Here is a 13,566-nt window from a genome sequence, read left to right as displayed (position 1 = left end):
ACTAATTGGCTTTTTAACAGATAATCCGTTTTCAGCGTATTTCAATAACTACTGCTGTACAGTTAAACTAACCGTAATGAAATATATATTTTTCCTCTTTTTCTTACGCCTACCAATTACACAAAAACACGTTCAACAACAAACAAAACTCTCTTCCTCACACACGCGTAATATGTCCTGTTGGACTGCATATCCATGTTCTTTTCCAAAACTGTATCCAATTCCCTATTTCCCTGTTCCAACGCCTTATCTGCTGACGCGGACGGTGTGCGGTAGGCCATTGAGAAGCATCTGAGCCGCATGGTGGACGAGTACGAAGACCGTTGGGGCCCGGTTGATCGTCGTGAGTTCGATGGCGATTTTACCGTGCCACCGGAGCTGCGCAATCGCACCAATTCCCTCAATACCCTTTCCCTCCGGCTGCTGAACATCACGCGCTCCCGTACGTTCCTAACGCTTCCCACGATGGCAAACGGTGGAGTTGCTGGTGGTGGATACGGTGGTGGTACTAGCGGCGGTGGTAGCTCGAACCGGAACAGTATACACAGCTCTGTGCCGGATCTTAGTCGGTCCATGCCAAACACGCCAAACTCAGGGCACAAACTTTCGCTCGCATCGTCATACGATTCGGTCCTGGAAGAGAACGAGGGTGAAAATCAACCACCGACGACGGGTGCGGGACGTAGTGGAGGTAGAGGTAGTAATTATCATCAGCATCAGTCCGCTATCAAGTACATCCACACGAACGATCCGGTAGTGGCTGGCAATGTTCATGTGAGGCGTAAATCGGAGGACATGCTTTCGGGCAAATCGCGATCTACGCGCGTTCCGATCAAATCTTTCCTTTACTCAAACACTCCGAATCGGAACGAGTACGGCGGTACTGGATCGTCCGCATACTACAGCGGTGATTATGGTGGGTCTCGTGGAACACCAACTGGGCCGATGGCGTATTACTCCGACTCGAAAGACCGCGTTGTATCGATCCGCGTGAACAATCAGGCCATAAATCGTAAGCCGGCGAATATGTTCGAAGGTATGACTAATCGCTCCAATATACCACAATCGCACGTGTCGTCCGGTGGTACGATGCCGCGTCGTACGTCCGCTGGTTGGGGTCCGAGCCGACTCGGAGAAAACACGTTTGCTACCGCATCCGACGCGAACATCAATCGTCTGACAACGTTCAGTTCCGCACGTGGAGGACTTCCACTTCCGACTGCAAATGGTAGCGGTGGTCGCAATACTACCACTCCGGGGTTGAAACTATCACCTTCGACTCCTGTGCTACTCGCACCGAGTAAGGATGATGACACGGTTGTTTAAGTAGATGTACGTGCTAAAATAGGAAATGCAACTATTATTCGTTTAATCGTTGACGCCTCTGCCCGACTCGAGAACCGGATGTGTTGTGTATAGCTGTGCCGGTGAACTACCATTTCGTTACAACCACATTTGATGATTCAGCCAATATCCATAGTACACCCGATAAATTTCATCAAAATCCTAGCACTACTCGAATCCTAGACTAGCACATAAATACCACAAATGCTCCTTCCAATATTCCAACATCCCAAACAGCAAATCACGCTATCCAGCGTGAATGGAACACTGCGCATACTATTCACCATTAAGGTGCAACTTTCATGGACTGAAAGACATTGTTCAGTCGTACTAACCTGCTACTACTACTAACTGCAGCATAAGCGAATGAACACTAACATCCAAGGCGATGGAAAAACGTTCCTACTAACACATCTATCATAATGCGCACCGAGTGTTCTGCTTCTGTGAGACACTTTTCGATAAAGCAAAATGTGAAGACGCTTCGAAGTCCTTCAAAGGCTATAAACAAAAGAACAGGCGTAACTGAACAAATGCCGTAGGAACAGCTAAGACCACAAACGATCGTGCGGTTTAAATATTTACGTAAATATACAGCACAGAGTTCTACAAAGAAATGTTTATGGAGTGATTACCGTACAACTGGAACTATCCCTCCCTGCCCAAAATCCTTTCCTTTCCTAAGCAACTATCATCTTCTCGGTCTATGCGTTCCTTGACGGGCTGCGTCATGCAATCGTCTATTAAATCAGGTTGGTTTTTAAAAGTTCTTTTTCTCCTTGTCTTGCACCTACAACATATGTCCACTATTTGTGTTTGTGTTGTGCATTTGGTCGATTGTTTACTCTTCGTTTTTTTTTTCATTTGTGTTTCATACCATTTCTGTACTAGTGGCGCATTCTGTTTATTAACTAAGAATACTTGCATTTTTTATTGTTTTATACGCATGATGTTCATATGGTACTGTGTTTGTGCTAATTTATTGTTGTTTATCTGTTTGAATGATGGTTAGCTAGCGAATCAAATTATATTGCTGTATGTATGTTGTGATGGTGACAAATCAATCCCAAATGCAACATAACTCACCGTCGATTCATGTTCTCGCGCATTGAAAATTAGAATTCATCGTGCTTTAATCGTCATACTAACGCAAGTCACACGTGATGTGTAGTACGTCGCCCAGACACACATAACGTGAATGGTGGTGATTTATTTCATTTGTTTTCCTACTCCGGGGTGCATTAAAACGTGCGGGTTATGGGCAACGATATGCGAGAAAAAGATACCTCAAGGTGGAAGTGTTACATTTGAAGGAAAAGAGAAAACGGACCGTTTTGTCGTATGTGATATTCATTGAACGAGAGAAGTAGTGCAGATTGTGCTCACACTTGATGCACCCTGCATATGCACAATGTGCTGTGTATGCATATTTTTATTTTCAAGTATGTTGCATACTTTGGATAATAATGGTTCGTCGGTGGTGTATATTTTTCGCTGTTGCTGTACACACAAGACATTAACTCTTTTGTAAATTTTATCTGGACGGAGTTTTTCTTTTTATTGAAGTGTGTGTGTAAGAATTCTTTTACACTTACAAAGTGTTACAATGTTGCAAGAACAAAAGGAAATATTGTTAGATTCATTGCTAATTGACCTCTAATCGTATTAAGTCATTCGTGCATTAGTGGCGTCAAGCCCTCGAGTAGATTGCCAGCATTGATCTTCCCTTCTTCAAATAGATCTGCTTGAAGTACACACGGTTTGCTAGTTCCGCACGGATGAACGGCATAGACATCGGTAGGACGTGTCGTCGGAACAACCATATTTACACTTACTGCACCGTTTACCCTTCCGATAGACGGGCCGCTCGTACAGATTGCCCTCGGAGTAGTTACATACCAGATAATACTGTGTCACCGGCAACCCTTGCTGAATGCCTTGGAAGCGTACCATCGCACAACCGACGTACTGCGTATTAGCGTGTACCATTTGTGTGAAGTGTCCTATACCGGCCTGTATCGAATGTTTGGAGTAACGGTCGAGCAGCTTCTGACGGCCTTTACCGTACTCCAAAAACCAGTGGCGCTGAAATTTGTCCAATGCCTGTGATACTGTAACGTTCATCCCGTAGAACCAATTGATTGCAAGATTTTGACCAACGGTGCGATACTTGCGCGTATTTCGACATTGATCGTGCTCAAAGTTGCAGGTTCTTGCATTGTATTCAGCCATTCGGGCCAGTTTTTTATCCCATTGCTGCAGAGGAAGAGAGCGGAGGGTGTGTGTGAATTAATAACAAACATGACAACAGTGGCTAAAGATAGCAGGTCTAAACTTACCAGCTGCTCCATCGAGCTTGCTTCAGCGTAACGGTGAAAGTACCCACAAGCAAGATTATTCCGCAATTTATTATGGTACTCCAGTATATGGGCCCGATATTCGGGCTTCATCTTGATAAGCTTTGGATGTTGACAAGCAGGCGAAAATTTCCTGCCATTGCAAACGACGTGGCGTGTACCGGGCATCGGGCATAGCTCTTTGGAAGCAGCACAATAGTTAAACGCCCAGCAATCGCCAACCGCTAGAAGTAGCAAGGCCCAGAATATCAAGTAAAGTTGCATTTCTCTACTGTAAGAACCGTTCCGTTCTGAACGGCTGCTATCACTGTACTGAGAGAACTTTGCGCTGCGGATACACTTCAAGTTCACCGTTTACGAGAGCCTGGCGAAAGAGACTGTCACGAAAGGGGGAACACTCTACTTATGACACCCATCGGATAATACGCACCCTGCACATTGGACGCTTCCGTGAGCTAACGTCATCGATGCAACGACAGATCGGAACGATAAGATTGATAGTGGAGACGTGCGCCGCAAGTCGAGAAGGTTATGAGAGTGGTTTGCAGGTGTCGAAGGATAACCGATCGTAGTAGAATAGTGACACTTAACATTCAAGATCACTACTCGTGCATATCTATTGTTTATCTGGCGTTCGGTCGTCCGCGCTTTGTCAAATTAATTCCTAGCCATCCTTCACTTACGGAGAGGAAGGAAGGAGATGAAAATAAGATCATTTATTGACAAATCGTTCCCTCGCGTTACAACAGTGTCGTATGAACATGACAAACTTATTAAAATGCCAAACAGATGAATAGGTTAATAGATGTTGTGATTTCTTCTTCTAATCGATAGTCATTATCTCAGAATATCTGTACAATATAATACATACGCGTTTTGAAATTTACTCTAATTTGTATGTCCTCAAGCGTTCGTAAAGTTATTGACCATATATTTGTCAATGCATATATTAAAACGATCGATTACACGTGCAAGGTGCAGCACAATTGCACAGTTGATTCTCGGCTATGCTTGTGACGCTGAATGTGTCATACACATTTTTGCTATGTTGCAATTGATACTGCATAATACATGTATATTTGAATAAACGTGCATAAAATAATCATTCATCATTCTCACACGTTACCTTCCTTTCGTTCCTGATGTCCGTATGGATGCAGTATGGACAATATTTCAGCTAGTGGACATGTGTTATTTCGTTCGCTAAAGTGTAAGTTAAGTGTATGTATTTATATGCGGTACTCCTTTTAATGAATGATGTGATGCTATAAGAAGGAATAGCATTAAAAATTAAGTTTTTTTTCTATTTTACTACTATTATATGTATATTCGTTGGGACTGTTGTTCATTTAAATATGGGATTGTGTTTAAAATTTAAAGAACAAATTTAACTGAAGGTGACATTTGTTCTTTCATTTCTACATATCTTTTGTGATTGTTGAGAGTACCTTTAAATAATGCACCAGGATAGAAATGCTTTGATGTAACCTAAATGCGGTGATGGATGGACTTATTTGTTTGGTTTATAGGTTTGGTTACTGTATTTTAATGAATTTACACTGTTAATAGTTTGTTTTCACGTTAGTAGCTGCACACTTAGCTGAATCATGTTTATTCTTTTGTTGTTTATTTCGTTTTGTTGGTCGTAAGGTTTCGTCTAGGTCTCTCTCTCTCTCCCTCTCTGTGTTGTACCGGATCAAGAATCCAGAGAATGATTGTTTAATTTCACTGATTAATTGTATTGTAATGTTTTAATTATTTTCTTTCTCATTCACCACCGTGTACGCCAAATGAACAATCACTGATCATTTACGCAGCGTCTCGAGGAAACGTTTGCCCAGCAGCTGGAAGAGATGGAACAGTTGTACGGCAACAGCCTGGTACCGATGCCTCCGCAATCACCGCAAGCACACGACCCACACCCGCACGTACACCATCATCATCTGTTGCAGGTCGGGGGCTCAACGCGGAGCAGCATTTCTTCGTATTCCGATGGATTGGGCGCATGACAGGGGGCGGCGGGCTTCAGGGCACGGTACAACAGTATCAGCGGCAGCGGAACCGGAACGAGCGGTGGCGGTGCGAGCAGCATCGGTCACAGCAGCTACCGGAACAGCAGCAGCTAGTAGTGTGGTCGATCGAAGAGGGTAACTGTTTGTTGCATTTGTGCTAGCTCATTCAGTGCTCCCGTTCATTTAGCTTCGATAGTGTCCCAGAAGTTCTGCCAACAACGTTAATCTGCAAAACACGGGAAGTAGCGTAATTCGTATCGGTGGGCTTTAAAATAGTTTTTAAGTGTCCTGTGTAAAAAGGCGAATTTGTTATGTGCGTAACAATGTAGCACTGTACTATCAATTCAAGTATTCGACATTTATAGACAAAAAATGATGTCTTGAGAACGATAAGTTCATAAAAGCAATGGTAAAAAATCGACACAGCATGAATGGATGGAATGATGATGATGTAGGTAGGTCGTGGCATATGTCTACGATCATTGCATTATTAGAGAAGATATGTTTCGAATACTGTGCATGATTTCCACAAATCATGCAACGCGTTTAATAGAAATGTGTGTGTGTGCAAGAGACTAGGCAAATTTGGTTAAATTGTGTACATTTTTAATTGTGTTTTCTCCGCTGAATGAGTCCCACATTATTGAAAAAGATTAATGAATGTAACAGCCGTCACATGCGGCATAGAGAACGACAAGAACTAAACCAACCAAAACTGTAACTTAATTTAACATAAGCAGTTGAGATTCCCTTAGCGTGGAAGCTTAACACTATTTTTTCACCCGATCACGATCATATTAAGTATTCGCTTCCCGTTTGTATGCAATAATATTTCACGTCAACAAAACATGCTGCCGTTGTTGTTTGCCAAATTGTTTTATATTTTAACCTAGTGGGTGTGTCGGTTGTTTTGTTTTTTAAGACATCTGCTATTTCAAGCGAAATGCCCTACAGCATTACGTGAATAATGATGCGATGTGCGATTTCTTCCAATAGTAATTAAGTACCTATGTTTCGAGCAAACTCGTAGACAAAACAAAGTGTCCGTCAGAGTAGGTTGAATGTTGGTAAAGAAATTGCGATCACCGTATAGGTGTAGGATGTTTGTTTCAGTACGTTTGCTTCCAGTTAATTCATCTCGTGCATGGTTATCCTTAGATTGTATCATAACTTGTTAAAAAAACATCTAGTTTCATCGAACTTATTGGCATTTTGCTGGGTACAGGATGTTGCTTTTCTTAATATAACACACCAATTATTTGATCCAGCCGAGATCCAACGATATCATGCATTACTGTGGCGTAGTAATGTAGGAATGTGTATTTTATTTTAAATAATTAATTTTTAACAATGGTTTCATTAACTTGCACACCAAATCGCTGTTGCAAGCAACACAGGGTTCGGTGTATGAAACAAACTTTTTTTTCATGTAAATATTTCTTTCAATATTCTTGACAGGCACATTCCTCAATCGGGTTGTGCATTGTGCATTGTGGTTCGTTTTTTCTGTTTTATACGTAATTGGTTCTATTATGTCTCCTACCCTTTCCGTGAAGTCTTTCACTTGCAAAAATATAGAGCAATATATCGAACCCTTATCGATAAAAGGGCGTAATTATTAAACGAATTAATCCAATTACGTGTCATGTTTCATCCATCAGGTTATCACGATCCTAGATGATGGGCATTGCATTACGGTGTACTTTAAATTTCAATTTCATTGCTATGTAAATGTTGAGGGTATTTCATTTTTAAATGTAAGTAGTTGTTACTCTATTGTACAAAATATTAGACACACGCATACCATACCTCCTTCAGATGATTGGCAGTGCCACTGTCGTATCAGTAAAGGAGGAATCCTAGTGTAGCCGTAAACGTTTAACATACTATGTTCGTTCTGGCCAGGAGAACAATATCCAAACAATCTTTTACGAACCGTAGCTTTTCCCTTGGGAACGGGAAGCTAAATGAAACCGAAAGAAAGGAATATATAATAATTTACATGCCACGACCCTTCCACAGCACGAAAACTCTGTGGCGTGGAAAGCCAACATTGAACTGAGTGATACAACCGAATAGGATGTTTTCCGTGATTATAGACACGTATATATAAAAGGAAAGAGGAGTAAAATTTAAACGAAATTAACCGTATTAGATAGCTTCAGTTTAGAAATGGTAAAAACAAAAAGATAAAATCAGAAGCAAAAAGAATACACAAGAAGGATGAGGAAATGAAGGGCACAATTTCTACGTTGTGCACCGTCTGTGTGTGTGCTGGACGCTTGAAATTGTACTGTAGGGAAAGTATATAGTAATTGCAAGATATGCAATGAATATCGTTTAAGAATTATAATAAAATTTCTTATTTTTACTCTAATTTTACAATGTATTGTGTTTTTATTGACTTTTTACTTTGATAAATAACAATTTGAATATAATTGTATTTGTTAACTTCAAACATACCACGTGCGGTTGCACGCGTTCAAGCGTTTCACCAAGCGTTCAATGCAAATTTAAAAATCATAAATAAACGGTTTTCGAACATCGACTGCGAAATTCAACAATTTGAAACGTTCGAAAAAGATCTGTCAAACTATCGGTTTGACACATAGGGATATGTTTATAAACATTGAGAAAATAAAACGTGTGGAATATAATCGGAAAATTTGCAATCAATATCGGTGCAATAATATAAGTCTTGTGGAGAGATGCATCTGAATTAAGTGGTAACAGATATTCCGCTGCTAGCGGTGAAGTTTGCTGTTTTAATATTGTTACTTCGTAACGGTTGTCACTGGATTCTATTGCTTTTCTCCAAGAACGCTAATCTATTCACGAAGTTGTATTATCATCCGAAGATAATCGACATAGAAAATTCGACACGCTTGTGTTATCTTTTGCCGTTTCAAGAAGCTCATGCGTGGCATGCAAGGCAGGAGCAAATAGTACATTCTATTAGCTAATAAATTGCTTTGTTGGCGGTATTTGTGAGCTTTGGAGATTTACGAAAAAAGAAACAACGTGCTCTCCCGTTTTTGGTAGGTTAACCGTAGAAGGTGCTAGAAAGACACGTAATGACGCGCCAAGCTTTATCCGTTGTGATGGCTCAGGTCTTTGGAATATGGCGTCGACAGATGGGACTACAACTTGGTGCTAGCACACTCTGCTGGCTGGCTTTGATTTCGTACGTCTGGTGTGGTGGTATGTACTTCCAGCGAACGGTTGCCAGTAACTATCTGCAGGCTCATTTGTATTCTGTACTGATGATTATCGTTTTCTTGCAGCGAACAACCTTCACATGAGCGATGGCGTACGGACGCAGGACATAATCGCGGGTGATGTGTTTTTTGAAATTTTAGAACCGTCGGCCCTAGAGTACACGTACCGGTTGCGGCCTGCAAAAGATTTCGGCGGAACCTTCGGAATTTCTTATAAATCTCCACAGGGGAAGCTTGTTCCGGCAATACCGGCTGATGCGTGTTCCGCAAAGTTTGAAAACGCCGACGAATTAATTGGGAGCATCGCACTCGTCGAGCGGGGGTAGGTTTTGGTATTGGAGAGAAAACTTATTTGTCTCCTCATCAGTTCATATAATGATTCTTAACGAGTGTGATTGTTATTGAGCAAAGTTTTTGTGCTATATGCTTTAAATCTGGAAGATAAATTGTCGGTAGGAAATATTTCCATAAGCTAACGATTTTGAAATGATCTTAAAATGAAAAAAAAACTAATAGCATTTTTTTCTCTTTACTAACACACTAATTCTCAGATTTAGTTAATTTTATTTTCTAATACTATTATGTACTTCACTCTAATTGTAGCCATTGTTCCTTTCTAACTAAGGCCATCAATGTGGAAGCGATTGGCGGTGCAGCCATAATTGTGACAGAGTACGATACGGAGATTGATGATTTTGACTACTACATTGAAATGGTGCATGACAATACCGATCGCGATGCGAATATCCCTGCCGGCTTTTTACATGGCAAGAACGGTATCATTATACGACAGACACTGAAAAAGCTGAACCTGCCGTACGCGATCGTAAATATTCCCGTAAACCTTACGTTCATACAACCGCATATGATCAACCAACCTCCTTGGTTACCATGGTGAGCGTAAACTGCGCAACAGTACCAATGATATATGCGGATAATAAGGATATAAGGATTGTAAACGCATAACGAAAACAAAACCAGTGTGGAACACAAAAATGACTGAAACAATGTGGATGCTGTCGTTGCTGCTGATGAAAACGTTACTATCATGTCTCTTATTAAGGGAGAGCCATATGGTTGTGGTTAGTTGTAGTTCGTCGGTTACTACGGCAAAACCAAACTATCGCTCAGTACAACTTACACGAGAAGAACTGGCTGCTACCGTTCGCCGTATGAAACCATTTTGGACCAGTACGGGATTGTGTCCACCGGAACCACAAAACGCTAGTGGAGCTTTTTGGCAATCGAGAGACTCATTGATGAACCTGGAGCTGATAGCCTCGTTGCCAAATCGTGGTATAAGCCATGTGCGGATCCATTGGCTTCTAGAGCTTCTTGAAGTGTAAGTTTTGCCGTGTTCTGTTACATCTTTGGGACGTTTGTGGCAATATTATTTGTAAAGCAACAAAAGAAATGTTAGGTAAAACTTTTCCACTGCTCACATAACTGTATTACGACAATTAGTTTCGTTAATACGTGTGCAATTGGCAATACATATTTCTTCTGACAAAAAAAAAGATTATTTCTCTTAGGTCAATCTCCTCCAGATGCCCTAAAGTGTAAAACCAATGGCATAAAGCATACAGCAGATTGTGATAACTTTGTTGTAAAATATATTCTTTTAATGAATGAATGTAAAATATATAGTACTTTTAACCATAATTCAGCAATATTTGGAAAGAAATTTATCCTTAATTTATTCACATTTGTTTCACAACCTTGTTTGGTTCATAAAAAAATTATACCTAATATTGTCCCTCTATCTTTTGTCAAATGTACATTCTTTTGTTCATTTCAGTTCCAATGAACGGGAAGAGTTTCATTACAACTTTACAAAATTAGATACGTTGTTTGATCATCTTCATAATCTTCGTCTGTATCCCGGGTTCGAGATAATGGGTACTCCTAATGGGTCAGTGCAGCATTATTCATCAGCTTTTTGGGTTGATTTGGTCCAGCAGCTTGTGAGAAGATACGTAGGTTAGCTAGATACTTAAACTTGCAAAAGTATGATAACAATATACTTATCGTTTATTTCAATTCTGTTTGCTTAGACCGGTACGGTTTACGGTACGTAAAAAAGTGGAGATTCGAAACGTGGAATGAACCCGATCTACGGAACTATAATTTGTTAAACTTCACTGTGAATGGTAAGTCGATATGGTTTGATTTTGTAGTTTCGTTGCTTATGTCAAATAAAATCTTTCATTCATTTTGCAGAGTATTTATCCTACGTATTTGCCATCAGGGAAGGTTTACATATTGTAGCGGAAAACATAAATGCTATGCAAAACACTAGCACCAAGGCAACATTGTTTCCATTGTACGGTCCGGCGGGTCTTTTTAAATCAGTCGAACATCATCCTTTCTGTTGGGCTGTGCTTAAAGTATGCAATTCCAACACTACGCATAGCTGTCCGTTTGATGTGATCACTTTCCATCGTAAGGGCACCGGACGTTGGGCATCGGAAGTATTGAACGGTGGACGTCAATTGTTTGAGGATATGCTGAAAAGCTTCCCGCACATCGGTCGTCTTAACATTGCCAACGAGTGAGTATTATGTGCCAGTGATATCGAAATATTGATAAAATTTCTTTTTTACTTATTCCATTGTGTTCGAATTGCTGTCATTCAGTGAAGCGGATCCAATAGCCGGATGGTCTACCGCACGTCCATTTCAGGCGGATGTTCGCTACGCAGCTATGGTGTTTTCGATCGTCACTCAACACTGGTCCGCAATTACTACAGGCGATGCATTTGGACGACGCTTGCTGTTTCTGTCGCATGATAATGCCTTTCTAAGCTACTATCCGTACGTGTTCGAGCAGCGTACACTGTTTGCCAGGTTCCAGATGAATCTTACCAATCCGCCACATGTGCAGTTTATCGTAAAGCCGATATTTTCGGTTCTAGGAATGCTTGCAAACTTAGCACCGTTATCGGGACCAACCCAATACTTGGAAGGGAACGTTTCTTATGTAGTTTCGGTTGATAGAAACCTAACATATTTATGTCTCATTGCATCACGCTCGAATGATAGTTCCCCGATGTGGGTCCAACGATCGTATTTCAATGTAACAATTTTCAACGATATGTTTCCCGTGGTTCGTTCTTCTTTTTCGATGGTGCGACGCGCAAGTTTCCTGATAGAAGCCGTGCAGGATGGTCGCAATGATCCATTTAAATTGTGGCAGATGCAAGGAAAACCACCCTTTCCGACAACAGAACAATTGGCTGCTATGCGTGAAATACAGCTTCCAAGCGTTTTGCATGGTGGATCTAGGAATATAGAATTTGGAAGAATATCTAGCATGGCAATATCTTTAAACTTGCGCGGTCCGTGGATTGTTAGCATAAGGGTGTGCGGCGAAGATCACACTACGCCGGGACGTGTGTACAATGTGCGTATTAGGGAGGTGTTTCGAGAGGAAGTTTTGATTCATTGGCAATTATCAACGGAAAAACATCATAAGCATCGGTTTGTATTGGGCTTATCTGGACGTTTAAAACATTCAATAACAAATATTGTTTTCTGTCATATTACAACAGGTGTATTCAAACGTATGAAGTATGGTATAAATCTGCAGCGGTAAAAGTTGTAGCAACTACAAACGGACTTAAACAACCTGGAAAACGCAGATGGTTACACATAAACATGTTGAAACATACTCCTTTTAAGTTTTATCAATATGCAAGCAACAGTAGCTTTCATGCAGGAAACCAAAACAAGGAAGGTGAGTATGTTCCATTTTTTTAAATTTTAGTAGGGAAAAGAAAAAAAGGAAAGTCATTACTTCCTGATTTTAATACGACAATCATCTCTTATTCAACAGTAGCATCCGGAGTAATAGGATATTACAAAGTTCGCGCTGTGGATTTGTTTGGTCGGAGAGGATCTTTTTCAAAGATTGTGTATTACGATGGACGTGGCGGCGAAACTTGAACAGGTAAATCGTTGAACCCTTTACGGCTCTGGATCCAGTTAGGGATTTTCTCTATCGGAAATTCTGGTGTTCCGTTATCTGTCGAGTTATCCTACAAAACAAAACAAAATCGTCCTTTCGTCTTTCAAATCATTTTCGTCTTTATTTTATCATGTACAATATCTGCTTTACATAGCGTTTCAATGATTTACTTAAATTTATTACTTCTGCTTTGGTTGTTTGTATCTTTTTTAGTGATCATTAGCATATTATATTTGCTTCATTGTTTATTTTTTTCAATTTTGGGACTAATATACATACTTTACGTTATATCCCATCCGGACTGTCCCCCGTAGCAAGGACTGACTATCCGGCTACGTGGTAAAATAAGTCTAGTAAGCCAGAAATGGCCGGCGTGACCTTTAAGGTCGTTAAGTCAAGAAGAAGAAGAAGATACTTTCTTCTTAACACTTTGACAGCCGCACGCTGCGCATTGTTTACTTCGCTGGTCGCCGGTACCGTTTGCGCCGTTCAATGCACGTCTCGCCGGCTTGGTTTGTTATGATCAGTATCTTCTTCGTATATCCGTAAATAATTAACGATTTAAAGCATATTACCAGTCCGAGTTACTTGAATAAAAATATGTTTTTTCATTGCATGGAGCCCAAGGTTTGACCCATTTAAAAAAAAACACAAAAATCCATACTTGCG

General features: G+C 40.6%; 4 protein-coding genes across 14 annotated transcripts in view; 3 read left to right on the top strand and 1 right to left on the bottom strand.

The window, feature by feature from the left end:
* Positions 1-8,090, top strand: part of LOC125767194 (serine/threonine-protein kinase 10) — a 49,797-nt gene extending 41,707 nt beyond the window's left edge. For 7 of the 8 annotated variants that reach the window (XM_049433516.1, XM_049433515.1, XM_049433518.1 and 4 more), the window contains 2 exons: positions 277-2,096; positions 5,519-5,653. In XM_049433516.1, the coding sequence (XP_049289473.1) occupies positions 277-1,326 (1,050 nt within the window). In that variant the 3' untranslated portion in view covers positions 1,327-2,096; positions 5,519-5,653. Of the gene's footprint in view, positions 1-276; positions 2,097-5,518 lie in introns of all 8 variants that reach the window. The other variant, XM_049433522.1, reaches the window with a different exon arrangement.
* LOC125767236 (antigen 5 like allergen Cul n 1-like) lies at positions 2,759-4,198 on the bottom strand. The gene is made up of 2 exons (XM_049433600.1): positions 3,684-4,198; positions 2,759-3,600 (listed from the first exon to the last, which is right to left on the bottom strand). The coding sequence occupies exons 1-2, from the start codon at positions 3,963-3,965 to the stop codon at positions 3,109-3,111; spliced, it is 774 nt and encodes a 257-aa protein (XP_049289557.1). The 5' UTR covers positions 3,966-4,198; the 3' UTR covers positions 2,759-3,108.
* A 223-nt stretch (positions 8,091-8,313) lies between the features above and the next one.
* Positions 8,314-10,424, top strand: LOC125767238 (PRADC1-like protein). Of its 3 annotated transcripts, none has more exons than XM_049433606.1 (4): positions 8,314-8,439; positions 8,756-8,914; positions 8,998-9,253; positions 9,535-10,424. In XM_049433606.1, exons 2-4 carry the CDS (start codon positions 8,788-8,790, stop codon positions 9,827-9,829), a joined length of 678 nt encoding a protein of 225 aa, XP_049289563.1. In that variant the 5' UTR covers positions 8,314-8,439; positions 8,756-8,787; the 3' UTR covers positions 9,830-10,424. The 3 variants fall into 3 exon arrangements, with proteins under 3 accessions (XP_049289563.1, XP_049289562.1, XP_049289564.1); XM_049433607.1 differs by having other exon boundaries at positions 8,316-8,751; positions 8,824-8,914; XM_049433605.1 differs by having other exon boundaries at positions 8,314-8,914.
* Positions 9,927-13,145, top strand: LOC125767205 (alpha-L-iduronidase). 2 transcript variants are annotated; one of them, XM_049433547.1, is made up of 7 exons: positions 9,927-10,273; positions 10,730-10,911; positions 10,986-11,081; positions 11,152-11,482; positions 11,568-12,410; positions 12,482-12,666; positions 12,769-13,145. In XM_049433547.1, the coding sequence occupies exons 1-7, from the start codon at positions 9,927-9,929 to the stop codon at positions 12,873-12,875; spliced, it is 2,091 nt and encodes a 696-aa protein (XP_049289504.1). In that variant the 3' UTR covers positions 12,876-13,145. The 2 variants fall into 2 exon arrangements, with proteins under 2 accessions (XP_049289504.1, XP_049289503.1); XM_049433546.1 differs by having other exon boundaries at positions 12,766-13,145.
* Positions 13,146-13,566: the final 421 nt, after the last annotated feature.

The sequence above is a fragment of the Anopheles funestus genome, chromosome 3RL, assembly GCF_943734845.2.
Source record: "Anopheles funestus chromosome 3RL, idAnoFuneDA-416_04, whole genome shotgun sequence".
Taxonomy (NCBI): Eukaryota; Metazoa; Arthropoda; class Insecta; order Diptera; family Culicidae; genus Anopheles; species Anopheles funestus.
This window is presented reverse-complemented; position numbering and strand designations above follow the sequence as displayed.

Excerpts from the sequence above, each read along its gene's own strand:
- LOC125767236 (XM_049433600.1), bottom strand. The coding sequence starts at position 3,965 with ATGCAACTTTACTTGATATTCTGGGCCTTGCTACTTCTAGCGGTTGGC. Across the intron at positions 3,601-3,683 it reads CAAGCTCGATGGAGCAGCTG|CAATGGGATAAAAAACTGGC; the intron begins GTAAGTTTAGAC and ends CTTCCTCTGCAG.
- LOC125767238 (XM_049433606.1), top strand. The coding sequence starts at position 8,788 with ATGACGCGCCAAGCTTTATCCGTTGTGATGGCTCAGGTCTTTGGAATA. Across the intron at positions 8,915-8,997 it reads TTCGTACGTCTGGTGTGGTG|CGAACAACCTTCACATGAGC; the intron begins GTATGTACTTCC and ends GTTTTCTTGCAG. Across the intron at positions 9,254-9,534 it reads ATCGCACTCGTCGAGCGGGG|CCATTGTTCCTTTCTAACTA; the intron begins GTAGGTTTTGGT and ends CTCTAATTGTAG.
- LOC125767205 (XM_049433546.1), top strand. The coding sequence starts at position 9,927 with ATGACTGAAACAATGTGGATGCTGTCGTTGCTGCTGATGAAAACGTTA. Across the intron at positions 10,912-10,985 it reads GCTTGTGAGAAGATACGTAG|ACCGGTACGGTTTACGGTAC; the intron begins GTTAGCTAGATA and ends CTGTTTGCTTAG. Across the intron at positions 12,411-12,481 it reads GAAAAACATCATAAGCATCG|GTGTATTCAAACGTATGAAG; the intron begins GTTTGTATTGGG and ends ATATTACAACAG.